General features: G+C 39.6%; 1 protein-coding gene across 1 annotated transcript in view; it reads right to left on the bottom strand.

Annotated features, from left to right (window-relative positions):
• Positions 1–25,270, bottom strand: part of LOC104080059 (membrane-associated guanylate kinase, WW and PDZ domain-containing protein 2-like) — a 72,111-nt gene that overhangs the window by 18,345 nt on the left and 28,496 nt on the right. Inside the window, 2 exon segments of the mRNA XM_009582322.1 lie at positions 4,152–4,290; positions 24,050–24,193. Coding sequence (XP_009580617.1) covers positions 4,152–4,290; positions 24,050–24,193 — 283 coding nt within the window.

The raw sequence follows: 25,270 nt of genomic DNA, 5'->3' as shown, positions 1-25,270 counted from the left end.
GCAGTAGTCCCTGCTGAAGTCAGTAACCTCTTAGGTAGATGCATACACAGGGAATTAGGCAGCCATTGCAAGAGAAATCTTGATCTGTTGTTTTATTCAAGTTGTGTTTAACGTCGGTTTGAGAAGTGCTCAGTGCTACAGTGATGACTGTGAATTTTGTGTCCTGTGGCATGTATGCAACCTCACACTCCCTCCAGCTGGACTCCCCAGGCATTAAGTACGTTTCAGGATCAGGATTCCCAGCAGTACTTCTAGTCTTTCTTGCTCAGTAATATGATTTCTTACTATGACTTGGTTCTTTGGAGAACATGGCTGGCAGACTATTTCCTATGAAACATGATGCTGATGTTCTTCGGGTTTGGATGAGCTGTGATAATTCACCTTCAGTGCAAGCGCAGTTCCTCTGGCTATCCTTATCCTCAGCAAACATTTTCTGAGATGCTGGATGATAAAACATCTGTTTTCTAAGCTTCTTTTGTTGCACCCTGCTGTGAAATCAGCTACCGTTTTGGAGCATTAATCTTATCCATGCTCCTTCCCATATATTCTGGTACCGTGCATGCTACAAGGGGATTTCTCCCTCTGAAGTGCTCTGGGATCCTTGGCATTTTGTTTACAAGCAAAATCAGCAGCTGGAGTTGAGGTAAATAATGCATTCTTCCTCCAGGTTCAAATTGTGCTTCAGCTCAGCCAGAATTTTCTGAGCTGTACTTGTAGGGATAGATTTCCAGGCAGCATAAACTGACATAACTCATTCAGGAGCTTTACACCCTCCTAGGAAGTTGTTCTTTGTTTCTTCACTGAGAGCTTTCTTCTTTTCAATACACATTCTTTTCTTTCACAGATCACTTTCTTACCATTGATGTTTTTTCCTTAAAACTGCTTTTACTGATGTCAATCACATCATCATTCAAACACTGATATTTCTTGCACTTAAATATATACCGCCATATTTTGTACTAAGAGAAACATGGGTCTGGAATTTAAAAAGCATTGATTATATTGCACAAGGAAAATCAAAATGTTGAAGACTGAGAGACAATAATGTGACAGTTTTTGGCTGGTAAGTTTAGGTTGTTCTAGGTAAGCTTCCTTCTTTTTAAGGCTGCGAGTCTGAATGCCATGGCTGTTGGAAAGGTCTTTAAACACAGTGTTACTAGAACTGACTTGGGAAGTCCCCGACCATTTCGTTTGTCAGGGACTGAGGGACAATATCCAGAAAAGGACCCTGGTACACTTGCTCTGATTTTATTTCTCCCTAGGCTTCTGCTGCACACCACTGTTGCAATCCAGATACCACCTCAGCCCTCCACCCTTCCATTTTTATACTCAACTAAGTCTTATTTCCTACTGATGGTCTCCTGAGCTGGACCCTGATGAGAATAAGAAATATTTCTGACATGTACTTGCTAAAAAAAAAAAAAAAAAAAAGACTGATTATTTCATAAATAAAGTTCCCATTAGTCTTGTTACATCTCAGCCATGCAGTTCTGGTGGGAAGAGAGAACTACTAAATATTGACTAGTTTGTCTACTGTCCTCAGGACCACTTTGTCCTCGAGCTTACTGTCACAATCTTCTCTGCATTCGGTTTTCCATTATTTGGAAAGGATGGTCTTTTCTGGAGGTCTCTGTCATTAACACTCTGTCAGACGTTCTTTGCAGCATGATGACTTACCCTTGAGATTCTGGCCTTCTCGAGACATGCCCTCCGGTTTGAATAATTTCTGTTTGTTAAGTTCTGTTTTTAACTTCCTAAGCAGGCTGCTGTTGATTTTTATGTGCACCTTCTGTTTGTTCTTAGAGTATTTCTCATTGCTTTGGGAAATGACCTAGGGAGGATTTTAACATCTCAGTTAATTTCAACAGGCATCTTCTTATTTTGCTTCCATTCTGCGTGAGACTGGATAGAGCACTAACATTTCTTTGCCTGCATAATGCACATATTAAGAACTGCAGACATGCAGATATTATCCTTTGTTGTTATGCTTTCTGTAGGTTGTGTGTACATTACAAAGTAATTCCTGAACACATTTACTGCTTTTTCCAGTGCAGTAGGGCAACATGGCTTTCAAGCACAGCTCCTTAGTTCTCCTCCCGTACGGAGCTGTAAGCTGGGGATGCAGCTAGGAAAATGATCTGACTAAACAGCACTTCTTTGTAGCCACTTTTATATCATAGTAAGCTGCATTTTTACACAACTAATGCAAAGCATTCCGAATGCCTTTCCAAATGGCAAGCATGGCTTTAAACAGTCCTGTGAAGCCGTCTTGTTTCTTTCTGTTAGCACTATAAACTGCACCTGGATTTATAGTGGTTTATCTGTATTTCCTACTCATGTTCTTCTGGGGAAGGGAAGGCTTGTGCACATATACACCTTTCAGGGGATTTGTTTTCTAAACCAATGCTGTTTACACTGAAATGTTTTTACATCTGTTACATTTTCTTATGATTCTGGAATAAAGTACAGATTTATAAGTTTGTATAAATATAGAAATTTATTTTGGACCTCCCGTAAGCCTAGGTTTAAGGGCCATCCAGAATTGGGATCTTAGGAAAGTCAGATTTGGAATGGGTCTGAACTGTAACCGATTCTTTGCTCATAGCAGCCTCCTGTGATCCCCCCTTAGATTAAATTGTTTTCTGAGGAACCAGAGAACTGCCGGTATTGGTTCTCCTATTTGGGCAGGACTACTACTGCTATATCAGTCCTGGAGGTTTGTTTGTTGTTTCGTTAAAATTGATGCCCCTCTCCCTACAAAAGTTTTGGAGGTGATCTGAATCTCTGTTGGAAGTCTCCCTGAAAGGATTACACACTGGTTAAAATTGATATTGAATGTCTTAGTATCAATTTATCATAATCCCCGAAAGGCATTTTGGCTTTGTTCCTACTCACCAAAAGAATAACTCACTAACTTTATCACCAGATGAGTGGGCTGCGGCCCATCCTTGCTGTCCTTATTCAGAAGCTCTTGAAAGCTGGAAAAAATGCAACAAGCACTACCCCGAGTATTGCGTCAGCCACAGAGTTGGCTCTAGTTTAGAGAAGAAAATGGTGCAATTACCACGTGTACTGACAGATGGCAAAGTGCTGACTTTCAGTGGAGCTGACTTTAATGCCTCCAACAGAGGTAATGAATTTATGTTGGTAACAAAGACTGACCTGAACCTACACTTAAGCCTAAGCATTACTTTGAATTTTCATATGCTACTGCAATTTCTGATTCTAATGGGAAATGACAGTGGCACTTCAAAAGTAACATTAGAAAAGTTTAATAGAATTTTGGACCTCCCAGCATAAGGAAGTCAAAGAATTTTCATTAAAAAAACTTTTCCTGTGAGATTTCAGGCCAGCTGTGCACATCATAGAACTTATGTAAATATATGACATTGTCACACCGATCTTTAGAGTAAGCCTTGACTTCAATTTAAAAAAAGAGTCTTTGAATTACCTTTGGATAATTTATTTTTACTTCTTGTCATTTCAGTAGTGAAACAAGGTTTCTATAGTGTCTAAATGACTCACACTTTTTGAAATACTCAAAAAAGTCCCAGAAGTCCCCCTGAAACAAAACATGAGAAGAATGGATCCTGCTTTCTCACCACAATGAGCAGAGTCTCCTTTTTTATTCAGAATTGGCTTCTACTTGACCATCCGTATATATTGTCAGAGATAATATAATGGGTGAGGTTGTCAAAGGAAGAAGTACATTCTTGTTAACGGTTTGAGTTTAAACCCGAACGACGGAATTGCATGGCAACAAGATCATCTGCTGTGATTCAAAATGTGCAGAGAAGTACCAATAGAGGAAGAAAAGGACAGACTATGGGCAAATCAGTAACTCCCAGCACACTCAGAGATGTCCCCTAAAGAGTTCAAAGTGCTTCCTCCAATGCATGACTTATAAGCCATTACCTGTGTCAGGAGGGCAACAGATGACAGTGATGTACACACATATATGGTCTTGAGCCAAGGAAGCACTTAAACGTAGGAATAAGTCCACCTGTACTCATGTAAGCACTTAAGACCATACTTGATGTGCCCCAGGACATTCAATATATAAATATCTACAATTGCTACTTAACTCAAAAGCAATATAATTAGTTTATATAGGTTCATGCACATAGAAAAATGTAAAGATGAAAACCCACCATATTCTGGGACCTGGCCTGTTCCACGTTTCAACAACAGTCGCACTCTCCTGCCACCAGACTTGATTAGCTCTATTGCTCTGGCATGTGTCATGTCCCTTGTGCTTTCTCCATTGATTTCAATTATTTGATCTCCTACCTGTCAGGTAAAAAGAATACTGAGTCAGACAGAATTGCAGTAAAATGAATGTTTCAGAAAGAGACATATTCAAAGGATCACAGGTTACTTGAATGACAGACAGACACATCAAGGTAAATTTGTTCCCGACTGAGGGATATTACTGGCAGTTTAAATAACCTCCAAAGTGGATTCGGAACGTGGTATATCAAATGCTGCTCGTCTTCAGCCAAAATCAGTGTAATGCATTTGTAACTTGCCTCATGTCTTCTACACGTAAGAGGTTTTTTTTTAATTGCTTGATATGTTGGAATCATTGGAAATATTATCTGTACTACACTTTAACTTGTAGTGTTGTACGGGCCTGAGAAGACCTCTGCTGCATTTAACTTGCTGTTTTCATAGAGAAAAAAGAAGTTCAAAGCACAAATACAAGGATCCATCATTTAAATATCCAAATCTTGGTAGCAAAGTTTCACACCAAATTGAGAGTTGTTATGAAGCAAGCTATTAAACAAAGAAAAGTTAGTGGCTATGGCACAGATCACACAGATTTGCTGGAGTTCTTACAAGAGCATGCTTTGAACTATTTATCCACAGAAGGTTTTTGCTTGGAGTAAGCACAGCCCCTGGCTGAGCTGTCTAGTTAGAGCGGCAGAATCTGATTAGAGAGTTCTGCAAATCATCTCCCGGCTGGCTTTCCAATCAGAGTTAGCTTCACTATTATTCTTCTGCCTCTATTTCTACAGCTGTAAAATGGAGCACTGATGTCTGTGTCTCCCATCCACTCTGATCTCTCTCCCAGCTTTGCCTTCTGCTGGGATGTTTTGGTTCTACTCTTCTCTCCATGAGAAGAGCTGGCTTTCGACGCTGGAAACCTTCTCAATGAACAGGGGAGCGACTGCTTTCCGCTGTGCCTGGTCGGCACGGCAGACAGCACATGCAGTAAGCAGCAGCTGTACAGCTTCTTTGGTGCTGGAATACCACAGCCACCCACTTATTTTTGTGAGACAGTTAACGGAGCAGCACAGTGAGGGGATGTGTGAGCCTTGTATTGGCAGCACCACAGCCTTTGGAGCTCATCTTTTGCAGCTGTGTTGCAGAAGCCTCCCAGCCCCATCGCGGGGGTGACCCAGGTGAAGCCCAGGAGGGCTGATCTCCTGGCGCTGGGAGAGGAGCAGGTCCAGGTGTTGGGCAGCCAAGAGAGGTGTGTGAGGGTCTCAGCTGGGTGGGTTCAGCAAACTCATTTATCGGTGCCAGAGGAGCACATCTGCTTGGCAGGATCAGACCTGCCTCGGTCTGCATCTACGGCTTCCTCACTAAAGTAACTACACTACACTAAAGTAACAATGCTGCATGCATCCTAGAGAGGGTTTTAAGGAGACAATACAGATTTCAAGATGACGGGCGCTTCCTTTTCCTCTTACAAGCCTATCTTGACAAAACCAGCTCTTTGCTGATCTTGGACATTGAAATGTTTTCTGTTTGGTATGTTTTCTTTGCTACTATTGTATTTCTGTCAACTACAAGTGTAATCCTTCAGAGGCTTTCCTTCCTTCCTGAGTCTGAAATATAGTATTTACCAAATAAATGTGCATAATACGAAATGTCAACAAGACTCCTAGCATCAAAGAAAACTGGAAGGGATGTCAAGAAATTATCTAGTCCCTACTTTTGTTCAGAGACAGAAAGAATGCCACTAAAAGCATTATGGCAGTTTTTCTCAATAGGAATCATACCTTGTCAATAGGAGTTGCAGCCTATTTTAAGAACTCTCCCAGGATCCTGCACACAATCTCTGCCAGTACTTTACTTAACTAAAAAGCCATTGATCCGAATAAAACTTCTCAACTTTGCTATCACACTTTGTAAATGCTGCAGACTGAGCAGTGGGGGAAAAAATTGGGATTATTTTGTGCAAAAAGGCCTTATTTTTGCAGTGCAAATTTCTTCCTTAGCAGATTTTCTCTGTTAGAAGGAATGCATTTGGTTGCACCACGCAGTATGCATTTTTAGACACTCCTGATGACCTCCAGGCCACAGTGAGACACAGTGCAGATGCTCTCTGGATTGTGGAGGGATGTCCCCTGGGTTTGGCCATGCAGGGCTGTTTGCATCACCCTGACTTTTGGAGCTGTTGGTAGGATGTAGTTGCTGCACACACTCAGAGCAAAAATGGAAAATTTCTCTTACCACCTCCATAGCACAGACAGAAGATGGATTTGTAGCACCCCCACAAGGGTACCAGTCAGGCCAAATACAGACAAAATTCAACCAGTTTGGGAAAACCTGTTTCTAAATGTCACGAAACAATTAAACCCTCATATAAATCCTATAAAAGTAAACTCAGATTTTCCAAAGCCTTAAAGACAGTTCTTTTGTGTGTCACGTTGCCTGGATAGACCATGTTTTGCAGAAGATATTTAAAATGATCTTGTTAGCATGTTTTGAGAGAAGAAGTGGCAGATTAAATCAAATGAAGGAGGTGTTTTTAACACTCCTTGATAAATAGCCGTTAAAATGGGTACTGATGAAAGCTGTTCAGAGCATGCACAGTCCTTCAGATAAAATCTTCTGCACTCCAGAGCAGAAAGACAGAAAGAGATTTGAATACAGTTTAATATGTAAAAAGGTTAAGTTAATGTCACATTTTTCCCTTGCTGTTTGCCTTTCTTCTGTTCTCATTGGTCAATATACAGGAACTATCTTGTATTAATGTAACCTTTTCTGTATTTCAGTGGATAAAAATATTTTTTTCTCTGTAGGCAGCAAGTAGCTGATTTGATAGTTCCCACTTTTAATATAAAATCTTATGTGCAAATAACTTGGGAAAGCTTAAAAAAGGCCAGCATCTTGGTTATGTGACCAAAGGAGGGGAGAGAAACAAATATATGAAAATTAGGTATTCTGAAATTTACCTCAGAAGATGTGAGACCAGAGTTAGAAAGAATAGTTGCAGGAGCGGGGGGTTAATTGTATTCCACGCATTTCTGTCTTGTGGCTGACTGATGCATAACTGAATTATGCTGCCTTTGCAGCACAAGCCCAGCTCTGATTAGATAAGAGAAACAACACAGAAAAGTTGCCAACACTCTTACACCGAGAAAAGCTTCAATTAGACTTCACACTCATATCTGGGGAATTCGTACAAAAGAGAAAACCTTGACTGAGGAGTGGTTCCCCATGTGTCTAATAAGGTACAAATTCCTATTCTTATTTTTTCTGCAGTTAAACATTTATAACCTCCCCTTCCTTCCCCTTGCCTATGTAGATTCTCTGATGTCTGATATGGGAGGAAACCATGCTGTATGCTTTCTCTCTGTCCAGGCATTCAAACGTGCTCGCTCTCTCCTCTTTTCTATTGTGGAATAGATTTTTAGATATTGTGGGGCTATTTCTGTCTTTTTAAAATCCAGTGATTGTTTAAGAGGAGCTTAGATATATGCACATATTGAAGATGCACCAAGGTGAGGCCAGAGATAACGGTAAGCATAGAAACAGATCCGAAAAGAACCCGGTGCCTATTATATGGGATCCTCATTACTTTCTTTTCAGGATCAAAAGTTGATTCCTGCAGTTTTATACCACACATGACATTTCTCTATACTTCTCTTCTGGATCCTTCCAAGTCAGTCTGCAGTCTCCAAACTGGAGATATTACTAAGGTGGGGGGAAGGCAGAACAGATCAAAAAGATAACATTCTTCCCTTGTGGGAGAAACACTTATTAATAATGTTCCCAGAATGAGACCTTTGCCTCTTTGCAACACGTCAGATTTGTGACTCACGGTTAGCTTGGATTCCAAGATTATCCCCAGCAGCACTGTCTAGACAGTTATCCCCCATTTTACATTGTGCATCTGATTTCTCTGCCCTAAAGCGAGCACAGTGCACCTCAGTGAATTTTATCAGATTGACTACTTTTGTATGAAATTTTCATTTTGAAATCTAAGTCAGTTCCTCAAAGTCCTTTTAAACCCCCTATGAATAGTGACATCTTGGCATCAGCAAATTTTATTTTATTATTTATCAATAGGTCTCCAATTATTAATAAAATTATTGACTGGAGCTTGTTTCGTCCCAGATCCCTTAGAACCACACTTGTAATTTCACACTTGTAATTACTATTCAGGAGCAAACCATTCAGAGCAGCCTTTGAGAGGGGCTATTTTCAGTAACCCCATTACAGTGATTCCACCTAAAGTCTATTTCTCCATCCTGTTTCTGTGAATTTCATACAAGGTAGCGTTGAAAGGTGAAAAGAAGATGCCTCATACATTCTCCTTCCCCCTTTTCCACAAAGACATCAAAATGAAAATCAGAAATAAGAAATGAAAATTAGATTGATCTGACAAGATTTGTTTTCCACAATTTACATGTTGGATTTTTTCAACTTTTTGATAACTTGTCACAGATTATTTCTGAGAATGAAAGTTAAAGGAACTTTTCTCTATTATTTCACTTTAAAAAGAGGGAATATGTTTTCCCTTCTCTAGTCTAGTCTGTTACTAACTTTCTTGTTCTCCATGAATTCTTGGACAGAATTACTAATAGCCTAGAAATTACTTTCTTTTAGTCATTGAGCATACACGAACATCAGCAGGTTCAGTTGACTTGAATCTAAGTATGTTTTAAGCAGTTTTCTCCTTATTCTGATTTATACTAATTTCTCTTTGTTGAAGTTGATGTAGTAAGTTTATGGTGCTTCTGAACATCTCAATGAAGACTGATACAAAGAAAGCACTGAATATTTCAGCATTCTCCACATTCTCAGCAAGCAATGGACCTCTTTTTTCTTGTTCTTCCTATTTTTTTTAATATATTTATGTTACCTTTTCTTGTTACCTTTTATACTTTCCTTGCAGACTACTTGGATATCATTCTGACACATTTAATCTTCCCTCTGCATCTAGCGGGACACCAGCCACCTAACAGGTGGTGCAGCATCAAGCTTTGAGTGTCTAAATGTTTTATTGGGTATGACCCTGTGGCATTAGCTCCTTTCACGGAAGGTGACACATTTGAATATCAGACCATTATTTTTAAGAGGCATTTCAGCAAGCTGCCTTTTGTGGAGATATAAAGCTTTTCAGATGAAACACTAGAATATTTTAGAAGATAAACTTCAATGTAGCAACATTATAATTTTGAGTGGCATTTAGGTCCTCTGTCATTTTACACTTTATGGATTTCACTTTTGTCAAGAAATTAACAGGAAAAACAATTTCCCACATCTGGAGAGTTAGCCATCCCTAAAATAATACCTTCAGCTCCCATGCCATTCAGGTACAATTTTTGCCTGACAGCCTGAGAGGGCGCATGCATCCTAATCACCAAGTTTTAAATCCACAAATAGCAGGGAAAAGGTTTGAGAGTGCAGCCCTTGAAATCCAATATTTTAATCTCACAAAGCCACAGACTGCCTTTGGCTCTTTGGAAAAAACTTTAATTTGAAGGTGTCGTTACACGGGATCCGTGCGCGGAGCTGTAATGAATGCATCCCTTTCCAAGGCTGGCAGCTGTTTGGTGGCCAGTCATGCGAAACGAACTGATGGAACCCTTCCCACTTGCAACAGGCAGGCCCTGCATCATGGGACACCCCCTGAACTGGCATCAGCTCTGATTTGTAACCTTCCTGGCAGTCTTCAGCAAAGACTACAAAACCGGAGTGATCAGCCTCCGCACCCTCCAGACGTTCCCACCAGCTTAAGGTTGCGTGTTGGCAAGCCAGCCTGGGAAGCTCGCACGGCTGCCTGAGCTGTATTTATTCCGAAGAAACATGCTCTTTGCAGCTATGAATCTGGCAATTTTACATACATTGATTTTGCATTGTGTTTCTCTCTTCCTCCAGAACATGGTCCTGGCTGAATTTCCATGCTTTTTGGAATAAATGCCTACCCAAACCCACAGGTTCTCCTCTATTATATTCTTACGATGTGCAAGCACAAAGTAAACACTGAATGCTTCTCCCCTCCTTAATGTTTTTAAAGTTGAATATTAATGATTTAAATGTAATTACGAAAGTAGTTTGTGTGTATGGGAAACGTCTCTTAAAAAAATCTGTTTCAGTTCAAGTTAGTTCAGATGCTCCATCCGAGCGTGAGAACAACTGAGCTATAAAATTGGGCAGCATGTTTTCTGGCAATAATGAGAAGATAATATTCCTAAGGATTGTTTAAGTGACATCACTATTGATAGGTTAATTAGAAAGAAAATTATAAAGCTTCTCCGAATCATTAGAATGAAGTGCCTCTAGTACATGTGAGTTTAGCTGCGGAGTCTTTGTTCTGGGCATCTTTTATGGTAATTATTAGCTGTCTTGTTAAAAAAAGCCAACCATACATATAAACAGAATTTCAGAAGCAGGCTAAATCAGAAGGAAATACATATAGCTTTAATGTAGTAAAGAGGTTTTTCCTTGCTCAAATGTACTTTTAAACTACTGATGATAGCCTTGTGTAGGTTTGCCTCCATCAGTGCGTAAGGAACGGTCTCTAAGCAGGTGTGTAGTTCCCGGTTGCACAAAATGAAATTAATTGTGTACACACATTTTCGTTCTATGTTAAATGAGGAAATCTAATGATAAAAGCAGCCTCAAATGATTTGTGCAGAGGGCATTGCTATCTATCATTTTATTAATGCATTTTATAATTAAACCTCAGGAAAGAGACTAATTACACTTAATTTCTTTTATATGGGCATTCTATTTTTATAACTGTAACATTTTTTGCATATTATTTGTTGCTGTTATTATTGTTAATGAGTCCAAAAGGCTGAGAGATTGTCTGTACTTGGAGACTGAATAGCAACTCCAGAATATCTATTTTGGTAAATTTCCAAGTACTGTCAAGCCCTAATATTGTTGCCTGGAGTTAGGCACAGGATATCTGCTGTGCAAATTTCCTCACGGCAGAGAATCTGTATTGCCTGGAAATCCCAGGTGTAATGTGTGGCCTGAGCAAAGCTATGGGATATTTCTAGTCTTGGACTCCTTCCAGTACATTTTAGGTCTGTGAGCTTGGGTGTCTCAGTAAGAGACAAGGCATTTCTCTTTGGAGGAATTACACTAACGTAACCCATGCCACTTTTGAAGTACCCATGAAGGTTCAGAGTCACAAACTCTTTTTTTCTGTGGCCAACCAGCTGTTTAAGCAGCTGTGGCTTCTTACCCCTGGAAATGACCATCTCCTTGTTCCTGCAGAAAGCCGCTCTTGCCTCCTGCCCAAAAGGGGAGGGCACGCTGCAGGGAAGAGAGGGGCCATAGGACATGGACTGAGCTGGTGCAGAGCACGAAATGGCTTTCATACCACTCCTCAGCAGGTGCTCTAGCTTTTTGCCTTTTCACTTTTTCACCTTTTCACCTTTTCCTGAGAGAGGGAGAAACATTAGAAGTGCTATTACAGAAAGAGAGCTTGGAAAGTAGAAAATGTGCATGACCGAGTGTCTGCGGAGAGTGGGGAGTGCAGGAGAGAGAAATGGAGTTTGCAGTGATGGGTGGCTAACAAGACAGCAAAGTGGACTTCTGGTACTACAGTAGACTTGATGTCTTCTACAGCATCGCTGCAAAATAATCCATGTATATGTGAATTAAAGGTGTCAAAGATAAAAGGCAAATTCATTATCCTACTGGAGTTAATTGATATACCATTACTTTTTTTAAATAGAGCTAGGATGACTCAGTGTAGCATACTGTAATATTAATAGCATGTACTTCACCACTACAATCATGGATGGGAACCAATAGAGACTGTTAAAAAGGAAGAAGAAAATTTTCTGGTCTCTTCTGGATGGTCTCAGGCAGTTCCCATTAGGCAAAAGCAAAGCAAATTCAAGATTTGACAAGCCGATTTTATAGATCCTACATAGAAGCGTGGACATAAATGTTCATGGAGACTTCTTCATCCAAAGTTGCATCCAAACAGCAAACCAGAAAAGAATGTAAACCCTGACAAGTTAAACATAAAACCACAAAAGGAAAAATGCTAAAATGTAAGAGCTAAGAATATGCTTTCAAACATACCAGAGGTGCAGAGCCTGTGGAGAACTAAGATCTCAAAAGATAGTTTGGGCGCAAGGTAGAAAAGACCGCAGAAAAAGGTTAGATGAATTTTTTGCATCAATGTTTGCTAAAGAGGAGGGCAGCAAAACTCCTGCAGAGGGCCTGCTCGCCACAGGGTGAGTCTGAGAAGCTGACTGCAGCAGCAGGGTCAGTGGCAAAGATTGTAGAACAAACTGAAGAAATGGATAGTAAGAAACCACCAGAAGTAGATGGCATTCATCCTCGACTCTAAAGGAATTTGGATATGAAGCTGCTGAACTAGTAACTACAGGATGTAATCTAATGCCTAAATCAGTAAATTGCTGAGTAGCAGAGGAATGGGCAGTGGCAAGTGTGACACCAGTCTTTAAGGACGGTCCTGGAAAGTAACCAAGCGAGTCTCATGTTCAATTGAGCAGACGGAAGGAAGCAATAAAGACGGTGAGGGTTAGTTGGCACATGGATAATGATGATATAGTGGCGAAGGGTCAGTGTGGCTATTGTAGAGGGAAGCCGTTCCTCACAGATCTATTGCAGGTCACTGGAGCTGTCAATGACTATATAGATAAATGTGATCTGGTTAGTATACTGACATTTTCAGAAAGCTTTTAACAGTAAAGCCTTCAGTAAAGGCTGTGCTGTGGGATGAGAAAGAATAGGGTCTTCTAGGTAAGAGATTAAATTCTAGGAAAAAAATGCTTTAAATAAGTGGTCAATTTTTACAATCAAAAGACCTTACCATAGCAATTATTCTGTTCTGCATATTTGTAAATGGCATGGTGAAGAGTTTAAAGGTTGGGGTGATAAGATTTGCAGGCAACACAATACCATGCAGGATTGTCAAATCTAAATTTAAAGTTAAAAGCTGTAAAAAGATAGCACAATACTGTTTGTTAAAGCAGCAGGTGAAATTCAGTGGTGGTAAGTGCTAATCACTAAGTACAGCACACGTGGAAAATTACATACACAATCTCTCTAAATTAACCATTACGCCTGAAGAGGCAGATCTCATAGTCCTTGTGGTTAGCTCACTGAAAATGTCAGCCCAGTCAAAAAACCAAACAGAATATTAACCATTAGAGAAAGAATAGAGAATAAAGGAAAAACCATCATTACATCATTTGGGAGCACCGATACCTTGAAAATGACGGATTGTTCTGGTGCTTCCACCTCCAAATGAATGTGATAGACTGAGAAATGGTTTGGAGGAGGCCAATGAGGCTGGCCAAGGATAAAGAACAGCTCCCTTATGAGGCAAGATGGAATTGACTGGTAAGTTTCAGTGGGAAAAAGGTGGATATGATGTAGGTCAATAGAATAAGGAATGGTATGGGGAATGAGGAAGAAATCATAAGATTATTATGTTGTAGCTAGAAACAAAATAAGGATTTTTTTCAAACAATGCAAGTGTTTAGATTTGGAATCCATTGATATATTTTTTTTCAAAAGAAGAGCGAATTCAAAAAAATGATTAAAAAATAGTCTTAGATACTAAATATGAAAATTCCAGCATAAAAAAATCTGTAAACTGCTGATTGCCAGGGGCTTGGATGATGTTATACCCAGTGAAGAATCATTTCATATTTGTCCTATATTCCTTTCCTAGGCATTCTCTACTTGTCCTTGTGGGAGTGAGGATACTGGGCTGGGTGGGCCATAGGAATGGGTCTAATATCTGTATCCTTTTACCTTCATAGGTGATTTATCCCAATTTCTACTTGTCATGGTTTGGGAAAACAGAAGAGAGCTAACTCTGTCATTTCTGTTGCTGGACAAAATGTTTCAGTTATGAGAGCAGCATCATTTGGTGTGTTCATTTCTTTCTAACATTCTTGATCCTTAATTTTTTAAGGGCTAATTAAACTTTTAGACCTAAAAACCTTTATAAATCTTCCATGAAATACAGATTTAAATACCGTGCCTGCCTGCCAACTAAGCATTTTATTCTTAAAATATCATACTAAACCATTTTTAGCAAAATTATTAACTTGTTCTTTTTCATAGCTGGCTTGAAGGATTTTGCTGTTAGGCATAGAGTTACAAGGATGTTTTGAATGTGTCAAATTGAGTACATTTTTGCAAGAATGATGTTAATTACATGTGTGAGAGGATAATTCTTTCTCCTTACCTTTCTGCAAATTCTAAAAAACATACACAGCTTTTTGGAGAAATGCTGAATAATAGTTCACCCACAGTTAATTCACTCTTGATTTATTAAGCTTGTACACTATCAAAATATATTCAGGATCCCCAAGGACCTCAGTTTGCATTTCTTTGTTGTGCAGACACAAGAATGTTGATCAGCTTTATGTCTGCATGTCAATATATTCTTCCCTGAGTTCTGCCAATTACACTAACCTGGCATTGAACTCCTCTTGCCACAGGCTGGCACACAGCTCTTATGCTCAAGTATCCCAGTTGAATTCCCAGAATTCAGATCAATCACACCCAGTCTCAGTACAAGTGAGATTGGACAGTGATGTATGTAGTAGGGAATTGGCGTGTGAATGAGATTACCCCAAAGGGACATGCAATTTGGTGGGAAAGCATAGCTAACATCTTCCTGTACTGTTCAGATGGATCACAAATCACAGGATAAATGCATAGGACTACGGATATCTTTGTCTTTGTGCTCCATTGTAATGACAGTGTTGACATTCACTGAACACTTACTATGAAGGTAAGATTTATACTACAGCATAAAGTAAGCCAGGTATGCCGGAGGTTTTAAGAGTAAGTGCTACTTATGTAGAAAAGATTGGCTACTTAACTGACATGAATCACTCTGTAGGCATTTGTCTTTCAGATGTGTGCACAAGACCTTAGTCAGACAGAGGCTGGTGGTGCACTGTGTGTTCCTGGAATGTTCTTCTGTCCCTTATGTGTGGGCATAAAGTCAGTATTTTATATTTAAATATTAGTGACTTTTCAGTAGGGTTTCTGATGGCCTTCTCAAGCCCTCACTCATGTCAAGCGCTCAGCAGCTGACTCCCTACTGCTCCCAGCACACCACCTGGGGAAGACCTTTTTGGCTCTTAGGACCTACCACTGCTCCTTCCAGTTTTATGCTTGCTATGACTAGAGTAAACTTGCAAGAGGCTTTCCAACAGCAATATCTACTTTTCTCCAATATTATGAACATAGGACTTCACTGCCTTTTAAGACCTGGAGATTCGCATGAGTCACTTAGCAGTATATCTCAGTCTTCAGCTTTCTTTCTGATCCAAAATAGGAGTCCAAAGTTTGCTATGGCAAAAATTACGGATTAAACTGGCCAATCTTTGGTTTATTTTTGGATACAGTGATTGCCCTAAATGTTTGTAAGAAGGTCACGACTGATCAAGCCATTCTTGCCTTCTTCCCATTTCCTTCCTGCAGCTTTCTTGATTGCGTAAAGAAACATCTGTATCTGTCATCTACTATCTATTGCGTGACAACTGCTTGCCTCCTGTTTTTAATACTTTTTGCTCTAATCACCATCAAGCTGAGCTGAGCTACCTCTTGCTTGCTATACTTACTGACTGCAACCTCAGGTGTATTCCACTGCAGACTGTACGAAAAAACCCTTTGATGTGGGGTTAATCAGCGATGGAACATCCCAAACAGATGCTCTATTCTTCATTAACAAGAAAGCTAGGAGAGGCTCTGTAACAGGGAGGAGCCAGGGCAAATTGTGGGGTCTGCACGGCAACATGCAAAAAAGATTTCCATTTACTGTAGAGTAAGAAATGGTTCATTCTTCCTTTTGAACTTTTATTGAATAATCTCTGACAGGAAACAATCAGTCCTGTTGACAATCAGTGCTTTTTCATATTTACCCCTTTCCTTTGGCAATAGGACTAAGAAAAGCTAAGATAACCCTGCAGAGACTCTGTTCTGGAGGGATTGAAGAAATATAGCAGTAATGCATGGAGGGTGGAATCACAAAGGTTAGGGGAAGGTCCGTGTGTGTGAAATTACAGGAACTGTATGTGATTTCTGGTACAAAATTTGGCTGTGGAATGGGAATCTCACAAAAGAGTATATGTGGCAGCCCCGCCATTTCCGCTTGGATTTTGTCTTCTCTGAGATGCAAGAAAACAGCTGCTGAAAATGCATTTTAAAAAGAATGATGATACTTTATGCATGATGATATGGGCTTAAAAGAAGTGTCTGTGAAAGCTGTATTATGTTCAAGCCTCAGACAGGGAGTGATTCCTTAATTGGTGGAAACGGATGACTTTTATCTTTTAAAAACCTAGAAATCAAGGTCTGCTAAAAATGGATACAGTGATAAAGTGACTAGATGAACATCAAGCTAAACAGCTGCTGAAAATGCATTTTAAAAAGAATGATGATACTTTATGCATGATGATATGGGCTTAAAAGAAGTGTCTGTGAAAGCTGTATTATGTTCAAGCCTCAGACAGGGAGTGATTCCTTAATTGGTGGAAACGGATGACTTTTATCTTTTAAAAACCTAGAAATCAAGGTCTGCTAAAAAGGATACAGTGATAAAGTGAACGTCAAGCTAAATGTGTGTAACAACAAACAATCAAGAAAGCTGAAATGGAAAAATCCCATGATGAACACAGAAGAAAAAGACTACTTTTTTTGCGCGGTATAAAAGCCTTTCCAGACACTGTAGGGACTCAATTAACTAAAACTGCTCTAAACTTTGCCTGCTTTTCAGCTCTGCCTATCTATCCACTGAACCCAGAACAGCTCAAGTAATTTCTGGGTGCCTGACTTGAGACATTCAGGAGTGTCCTGCTCCAGGGAGATAGGTTTATATTCCCTCACTAAAATCCACTGTTACACAGTTTACAGAGCCCAGATAGATAGCTGCCTACATACTGCCTATTCCTTTGAGAAGCCTGAAGAGTTAATCTTGATCCTAATTAATTTCTTCCAGGAGACGTAGTTAGCAATAGCCAACTATTACATGACACCCTACTGATTAGAAGCCTAGCCTGTAGGCTTTTCGAAGGGGACTTAAAATTATGTCTCCTATGGCTCAAGAGAGGGCTTTAATAATAGGTTATGAGTTTCATAGGCACTCTGTCCCTCCTATTGCAAACATGAATGCACAAGTCATGTTGTCAGAAGGAAAAAAACAGAAGAAGTTGCCAGAGCTTGTATTTAGGACACTTAGAAAGAGGGAAATGTCAGTTCTGAATGCTGTCGAATGCTCATACATGGGTTTTGACAGCAGTTTCAAATGTAATGCTTATACCTTCCATGGTTTGAAACTTTAGTTCTAAATAAGAGAAAGGTTCCCTCTTGTCTGCCTGCCTTTTTTGACCCTTGGCTCTTGAATACTGAATTCTCTCTTTTTGCTAGGAATAATTCTTGGTGTAGGTGGATGAAGTTTCCTGAATAACCACAAATAAGGTTGGTGTGAGCTCTGTTATGGGAAAGGACGAAATACACAAATTGTGCTAGTTTGCAGAATGCCGTGAATCTGTCCACAGCATAGGTTGGTTACTGTTGTGAGTCTCACTGCGCTGCTCACTCGGCAAGTTAGAACAGACCAAGCAAGGCCACACAGATTCCTATGCAACAGCAACACAGAAGCTCAGAACTGACACTTGTCGTGGTTTAATCCCAGCTGGCAACTAAGCCCCACACAGCCGCTTGCTCACTGCCCCCCGTGGGTTGAGATAAAGACAGTCTAATAGGTAAAGCAAAGCCGTGTGCGCAAGCAAAGCAAAACAAGGAATTCATTCACTACTTCCCATGGGCAGGCAGGTGTTCAGCCATCTCCAGGAAAGCAGGACTCCATCATGTGTAATGGTTACTTGGGAAGACAAACGCCATCACTCCGAACGTCCCCCCCTTCCTTCTTCTTCCCCCAGCTTTATATGCTGAGCATGATGTCATATGGTATGGAATACCCCATTGGTCAGTTGGGGTCAGCTGTCCCAGCCGTGTCCCCTCCCAACTTCTTGTGCACCCCCAGCCTACACACTGGTGGGATGCGGTGCGAAGCAGAAAAGGCCTTGACTCTGTGTAAGCCCTGCTCAGCAATAACGAAAACATCCCTGTGTTATCAACACTGTTTTCAGCACAAATCCAAAACACAGCCCCATATGAGCTACTATGAAGAAAATTAACTCTATCCCAGCCAAAACCAGCACAGCACTGTAGGAGCTCCCTGTCCCTTGTGCCTATTTTTATCTCCAGCTGTGTACAAGCGAAACAAAGAGAAGGGCACAGACTGCAGGAAAAGCAACAAACAGGAAAAAGGGTTGAAGTGTGAAAGGAGGACTGCAAAGCATGAAAGATACAAAATTCTGCAGTGCCTGTATTTCAGATGTCTCTTCTGCAAATATATAAGAAAAATTCACAAAAGAATGAGAAAAATAATGTAGTATTAGGAGATATGAGGAAGCTAGAGACAGGGCTAAATGGTGTACGTGGACTGAGAAAAATGAGCTGACAAGACAACGAAACTAGAAATGTCAGAGATGAGAAGTATGACTTTCGTGGAAGATGTGAGAAAAAGAATGTAACTCACAAAGTGACAAAGACACAGATGCACATTGTGTATAAAAAAGCAAATTTTGCCCTCGTTCTTCAGGAATTTTGCATTCACTAAATCCACTTGTGCAAGATACTCTGTGTCTTTGCAGCCCTCAGCCACAGGCTCTTTGTTTGATGCTGGTTTCAATAAACATGCTGGCTGCAGGAGATATCATTCAAGAGAATAAGAGATCTGTTGATCATATCTCACATGCCTAGCAAACATTACGACCATCGTTAACAATTCTCCTGAGAGCAGCCGGTAGTTCCCCACCCCTAAGGCAGGAAGCGATAGAGATCTGCAGGCAGAGCTCTGCCAATCATTGTCCTCAACGTGAGACAAGAATAAAATATGAGTTATCGTGAGCCTTATCTAAATAGGCCTGTAAAATTGTTGCTAGTAGTGTTTGAGTCTTCAAAGGCTGTGGGGACTGTGCTCGACATTGGTTGTGTTACGTCCCTCATCTCTGGTAACTGATTCAACCCAATACTACTATGACTGATAGTGTGTGCACCATATTCATGAGACTAGGCCTTGCAGCTTTATTTTCCAATATTGCCATCACCAACTAGTTTCAAATCTTTTTCCTGATGTTAGGATTACTTAAGAAATGGAGTCCTGATGTGCTCAGACCTCTGCCAGTTCAGGGTAACATATCAAAGGAACTAATAATTCTCCAAACTTTTCTCATGGTTCTTTTAATAATCCCTGTCTTACAGAGCACAGACATGGTCCTTTTCAGTCCTTTTTTGCCATGGTGTGGACAGAGTGTTATATTTCTGGTACTCCCTCATCCTGAAGAAGAAAGGAGGGTGGAGATAAATTTTTAGAACTCTGAGCTCTCAGCAAGTCTATCTGCCATTTCAAGTTTTGGATAGTCATGTTTTCTTTTATAGTCTTTTCCTTAGATATAATGAAACTTTTCTTCGTTACTCCTAATTTGTAAGATATCTTGCTCTTTGTAAAAATTCACTTAGTTTACTGGAAGTATTCTGAGTCACATGTTTCAAGTTCTGTAAACCCTTGTTGTGGTAGGCTTTTCAGAATTAACCGTTGTAGCTTGCTCTCTGCTCCGCTGTCAGAATTAAGAGGGAGCTGTATTTACTTCCAGTGTAGCGGTGAGGTCCCCCCTACAGAGGCCTTCTGCGATGAACCTCCATATGTCTTACCCACGAATTGCAGTAAAATCCTGCCAAAGTTAATTGTGGTATATGACCTGACATACGGTTTTATGTGAAGTTAGACAATTATGGCTGTGGCTCTCCAACGCTGGTTGAGAGTAGTTTACCAACCATGCAGGCAGAGGATGCATGTGAAACACTTCTTCCTGTAGACTTCTGGGTCCTTTGATGGACATTTCCTTCTCATGTCTAGTGACAGATGAATCCAAGTTAAACTAGGATGTATGCTTGGGCTTTATGCAGAAGCAGAGTCTATGAGCCCAAATAAAAGTCTCAGTGCATGTAAAAATGCCACTAATAAGAACAGTATAATAAGCCTGTTTTAAAACTGTTTTTAGGGGAATAATTTGTTGAACCTTAAGATGTAATGCAGCGTCTACATAGATTGGTAGAAAGGGATCCTTGAGTAGAAAAGCAATATGCTGGTGAGACTGATGGAACTCTGTATGACATCAACTCACTAGTCTTCCACCTTTCTGGTTCCCAGAACAATTCCACAGAAAATCAAAGTAGAAAGCTCCATCAGTCATGAAGGGCAATTGAAAACTAGTTTAGATCTTATAATCCTAAAATGGGGTGTCCTCAGTGGATTTGTTTCCAGTAAAAACACAAAGTGCCTAGCATGCCATTCCCAGCGGGAAGGAAGACCAGGACATCTGATTGGAAATGGTGATGTGATAACAAAATTCATTAAACCTTTTTCCCCCTTCCATCAATCTTTTCAAATCCAGACACTTCTGGCAGGGCCAGTGGAAGACCATCACTTGCTCTATGAGTCTGTTCTCTCCCAAGCTTCCATGGAGTTCATAAAAACCTGAAGATCAAACTGAAAACGTCAAAAGGATGCCCTGATTTTGGTGTCACTTTCTTCATGTTCATCTTCATGTTTCATCATTGCCTTTTTGTTCAATTTCTCTTTGCTCCTGTTATTGGTATATTGTATTCCTTTCATACTTACCTTCCTCAGTAGTGGATCTACTCTAATTTCTTTTACAAGAGAGAGTTCCATACCGGTTCTTTATTTACATCTGATTTCCTATAATCTTAGCTTTTACTTCTTTAAATTTATGCTCTGCATCTGTAACTCATAACACTTTTAAATATATTTAGACCTCAGAATCTTTTGAATGTGTGCTGATAGACTTTCACATTTTTTAGCACCTCTCCAAGCAGAATATAGCTGTTGGGCTCATCCCATCACTACGGTTTTGCAGTGCCCACTAACAGAGTACAACATGCAGACTTTGACTTGCCTATCTGGAGATGTCTTCAGTTGGAGGTCGCATTGCTTCAATTATACAAATTTATAAACCCACTAGTATAGCTGTAGCTCTATTACTTTAAAGTACTTTACATTCTTTTATTTATTTCTGTAAAGTAGGGAGATTTATATCAATAGGAATGTGCCTTTATCAGGGCTTTTGCTGGCTATAACTAGACTGACAACAAAATGTTATTTGCGGAATACTTACTACATCTAAATGCTTTACAGGTAACGTTTCATTACATGATCTATTTTTTTCAACAGCTTAGCTGGTTTAATTTTTCTTTTCTTGGCTTGGTGAGTGGGAATAGTGGTGGAGTTACGTGCATTATTTCTTTCTATAAGAATGATCTGCACCTTGTGTTATCTGCTTCATGTTTTTCTGTACGGCTTCAGTTAAACCAAAGAAGGCTGTTGAAGGAGGAGGAAAAAGGAAGCAAACCAATAATGGAGATAAGTAGATCATGAGAAGAACTATTAGCTGGAAAATGCTCCTGATAAGATCCTACCACATAAGCATGGTTTACTATCCCCAGTGCTGAAAGCCTAGGATCAGAGAATCTGATCTTTAAAGACGATGGTATATGAAGCAAGAAGCACTGAACAGATTTTTGCATATTTTGCTATAGAGATGTATCTGTGAAACAGATACGGAACTGCAGCAAGCAGGCTGGTGGTCCCAGCCAAGAAATGGGAATGAACCCGTGTTATTAACAGCAGATGTAAACTTAGGAAAGCAGATATGGGTACAGAACTCTGCTTCCTTTGCTCTCCATTCCTTTCAGTAATCACTATTTTTTATTTTGTTTTTCTACTTTTGTTTTGAAGAAGCTCTTTCTTGAGCTTCTGCTGTCCATCAGTTACAGGTCACTGGAGATAAAAGTCTTGCAAGTTCCAAACCCATTTGTGACTGTCATGTTAAAATGGCTGTTAAACAGGAGAATACAACACAAGACTCGGTGACAAGGCTGGGGGATAAAACTGATTCCAAAGAATGACACTTTTAAAAGGGGAGAACAAAACCTGTTACAACTATCTGGCCAGAATAACACTTGGCTGTGTATTGTAGCCACATGAACAAAAAAGCTTTAAAATAAGTTATTTTAGAAAATATATTAATATTTTTTGTTATAAGATACTGTACTTTTTCTAACAAAATTGAAAAAAGCTGTGTATTTTTGTTACACACTTTGTATATTTAGGTTATTCACAGAGTGGATAGTCTAACTTTATTCTGTGGTACTAGTTTATTCAAATGATGGACACATTTTTATAGATTAGTTTTTTGCCTAATACAGGTTATTATTTGAAATGAACCCTCTCTAAAGGCATCGTCCTTTTGTTGTTCTGTAATCTTAGCCATATGTTTCCAAATATATCATTCCAGAGCTTATTAAAAGCACAACATTTTCCTCATCTTTAATCACATTATGGCTGATAATGTACATCTCACTTACGGCTTTTCATTAAGAACAACTGACTGTGATAGTGCTACAGTAAAGGAAAATGAAAACACTCACCAGAGAAGATATTCTTGAGTTAAAGTTCTAGCTGCTGTATTAATTCACCTATGTTTCACACAACCAATATTGTGGGAGTATTTCTCAGTTACCAGTTGCCTGCCTACTTGCCTGCTTGGCTTCCTCGTCACAGGGACTTCTTGTGCCATTGCTCCCTTACGCAAGCTCCCAGTGCCAAGGGTTTGCACTCCATGGTATGACTGAGGACTAACTGACTTCTAAAATTCTACAAAGCGGGCAAATTAAGAGTGATTTGAAGCATACTAAAACTCCTGAGTTATATACAGAAGGTCTCTGATTGTATATTTAGACCGATGACAATGCTCTTTCAATATGAAGTCAAACTTGATGAGATTGTTAGGGTCGTGAAACAGAATCTGTGTAACAACCATGACATTTGCAAAATCTGTTACTACTACTCTACAGAACACAATTTCCATTGACCATCTTTATAATTAAATATTGGTTCAACAAGGCTGCACTAATTAGATATGTAAACACATTTTTTATGTTGACTCTTGGTAGTCTCTTTCATCAATGTTTTCTCCTTCTCCTTTTTGCGTACTCACTGTTCTGCAAGGTATCAGCAACCCTTGATGAGTTTATGCCTCTTCTTTAGCACAACTGGACAGATTAAACCCATCTATTTTTATTAGGTTATTTTTCCTACACAGAACATACATTTTTTTAATCTTGGAATTTCTTAAGTGAATGCTTTTAGATTCAGTATTTGGGTGTGGTATTATTATCATTTCTACAAGTACAGGACTCAAATGCATTAAGAACTATTCAGACAAATAACCAAAGCCAATCCCTACAAACAAGATTGAATAATATCAATAAAAAAACTTAGCAAACACTATGAAGACAACTTGATTAAATTAGTAAAATAACACAGACCAGGTCTTACGTTTCATAGCTATCACTTTACTTTTGTGATTAGAAAGATAATTGTTAATTATGCTGATATTATTATCAAAGAAATACCAAACTCTTTGTCAGATCTTTAAGTTGCTTAGATATGAGTGAAAGAATAAGGAGAAAAATATATAACACAGTAAAAGCTACTATCAACAAGAAGTAATTTATTCCACAAAGAAACTACACAGACCTACTATATGTTTCAAGTAATTTCTTCAGCTCTTCCAGGACAAGTCTATATTATTAGAGGTGTTTGGCATTGGTTCTTTAAAACTTGATCAGGGATGAAAAAAACCCCATCAGCAGACATATCTGTAAAGGTTAAAAAACTGTTACAATATATTTTACTTACCCTCATCCTTCCATTTCTTATTGCTGGTCCATCTTCTGCTAACCTCAACACATACAAATCCATTTTGTACTCCCTTCCTCCTCGAATACTAAACCCAAACCCTTTGGCTCCTTTCTCCAAATCAACGGTGAAATAATCAAAGTCCTGTATAGACAAGTACAAAATAAAAGAAAATTAACCATATGAATGTCATGGTATGCATTCAAGAAAACTTTAAAATACATCTCTTCAAAAGTGCATCTATCCAATTGAGGTAAGCAAAGGGACCTTCAAAGTATACTTCCATACTGACAGACTTTGGCCATTTCTGAGAAGAAACTTTAGCAAAATGTAAATGCCTGAGTCTAAACCACCCTGAAAGGGCATCATCCAGCAGTTGCCTGGAACCAAAAGCTCTCTAGATGGTTTCCATATTCACCCTCAATATTTTCATGGTACCTGAGTATAAGTGTTTATGTCTATGCAAGAAGTGCTGATTTGGCAAGTGAGGTAGCAGGCAGTTCCTGTACAAGCATCATCACAACTAAAAATTAGTAAGAGAGACACCTCCTAAATTCCCAGCAGAACTTAACACGATCAGCAGGCTGGACTGCATGGAGGCACAAGGTACAGCAATTCTCGTCACTTAGGTTAAAACATGTGCCTTGAGGAGGGTGGGAAGTAAGAGATTTGAGCTTCACCCTTTCTGTGTCCTGCAAAGACTGAGATTCATCTTTCCAGTTTCTCCTTGGTGGACCCTAACGACGAACCCCGTAGAGGGGACTGGGTGGGGACTTGCTCTGTTGCTTTTGATCCATTGGCAGCCAGGATTGCAAGAGCCATGGGAGCAGGAGGAAAATGAGAGCAAGTTTGGGTTGTGCAGACCAGTGGTTAGAGAATTAAACTGGAGATGGTGAGAAACAGGCAGTCTAAGCATCTCCCTAGACGCTAAGAAGCATCTTATAGGGTACGCGCATGGGGATAGGGATGTGCTATTTAGATACTGAAATGCATAAAATTTTCACAGGGTTCTTTGGATCCCATTTAAGAATTTGGATATTTTCATTGGTACGGTTTATGTGTCTGGCTTTGAAAATACGGACATAGAAACCATCTAGATATGGTTCCAGTGTATAGCGTTCAGAAGTTTACATTCTCTTATTTAATGTTTTTCTGACCTCTGTTTTTTTCTGCCTTTAGGTAAGGAGAAAGGAGGATTTTTTTAAAAGTTTGAACTTTGGG

The sequence above is a fragment of the Fulmarus glacialis genome, unplaced genomic scaffold, assembly GCF_000690835.1.
Source record: "Fulmarus glacialis isolate BGI_N327 unplaced genomic scaffold, ASM69083v1 scaffold6740, whole genome shotgun sequence".
NCBI lineage: Eukaryota > Metazoa > Chordata > Aves > Procellariiformes > Procellariidae > Fulmarus > Fulmarus glacialis.
The sequence above is the reverse complement of the archived record's forward strand: the minus strand, read 5'-3'. Positions and strand labels throughout refer to the sequence as shown.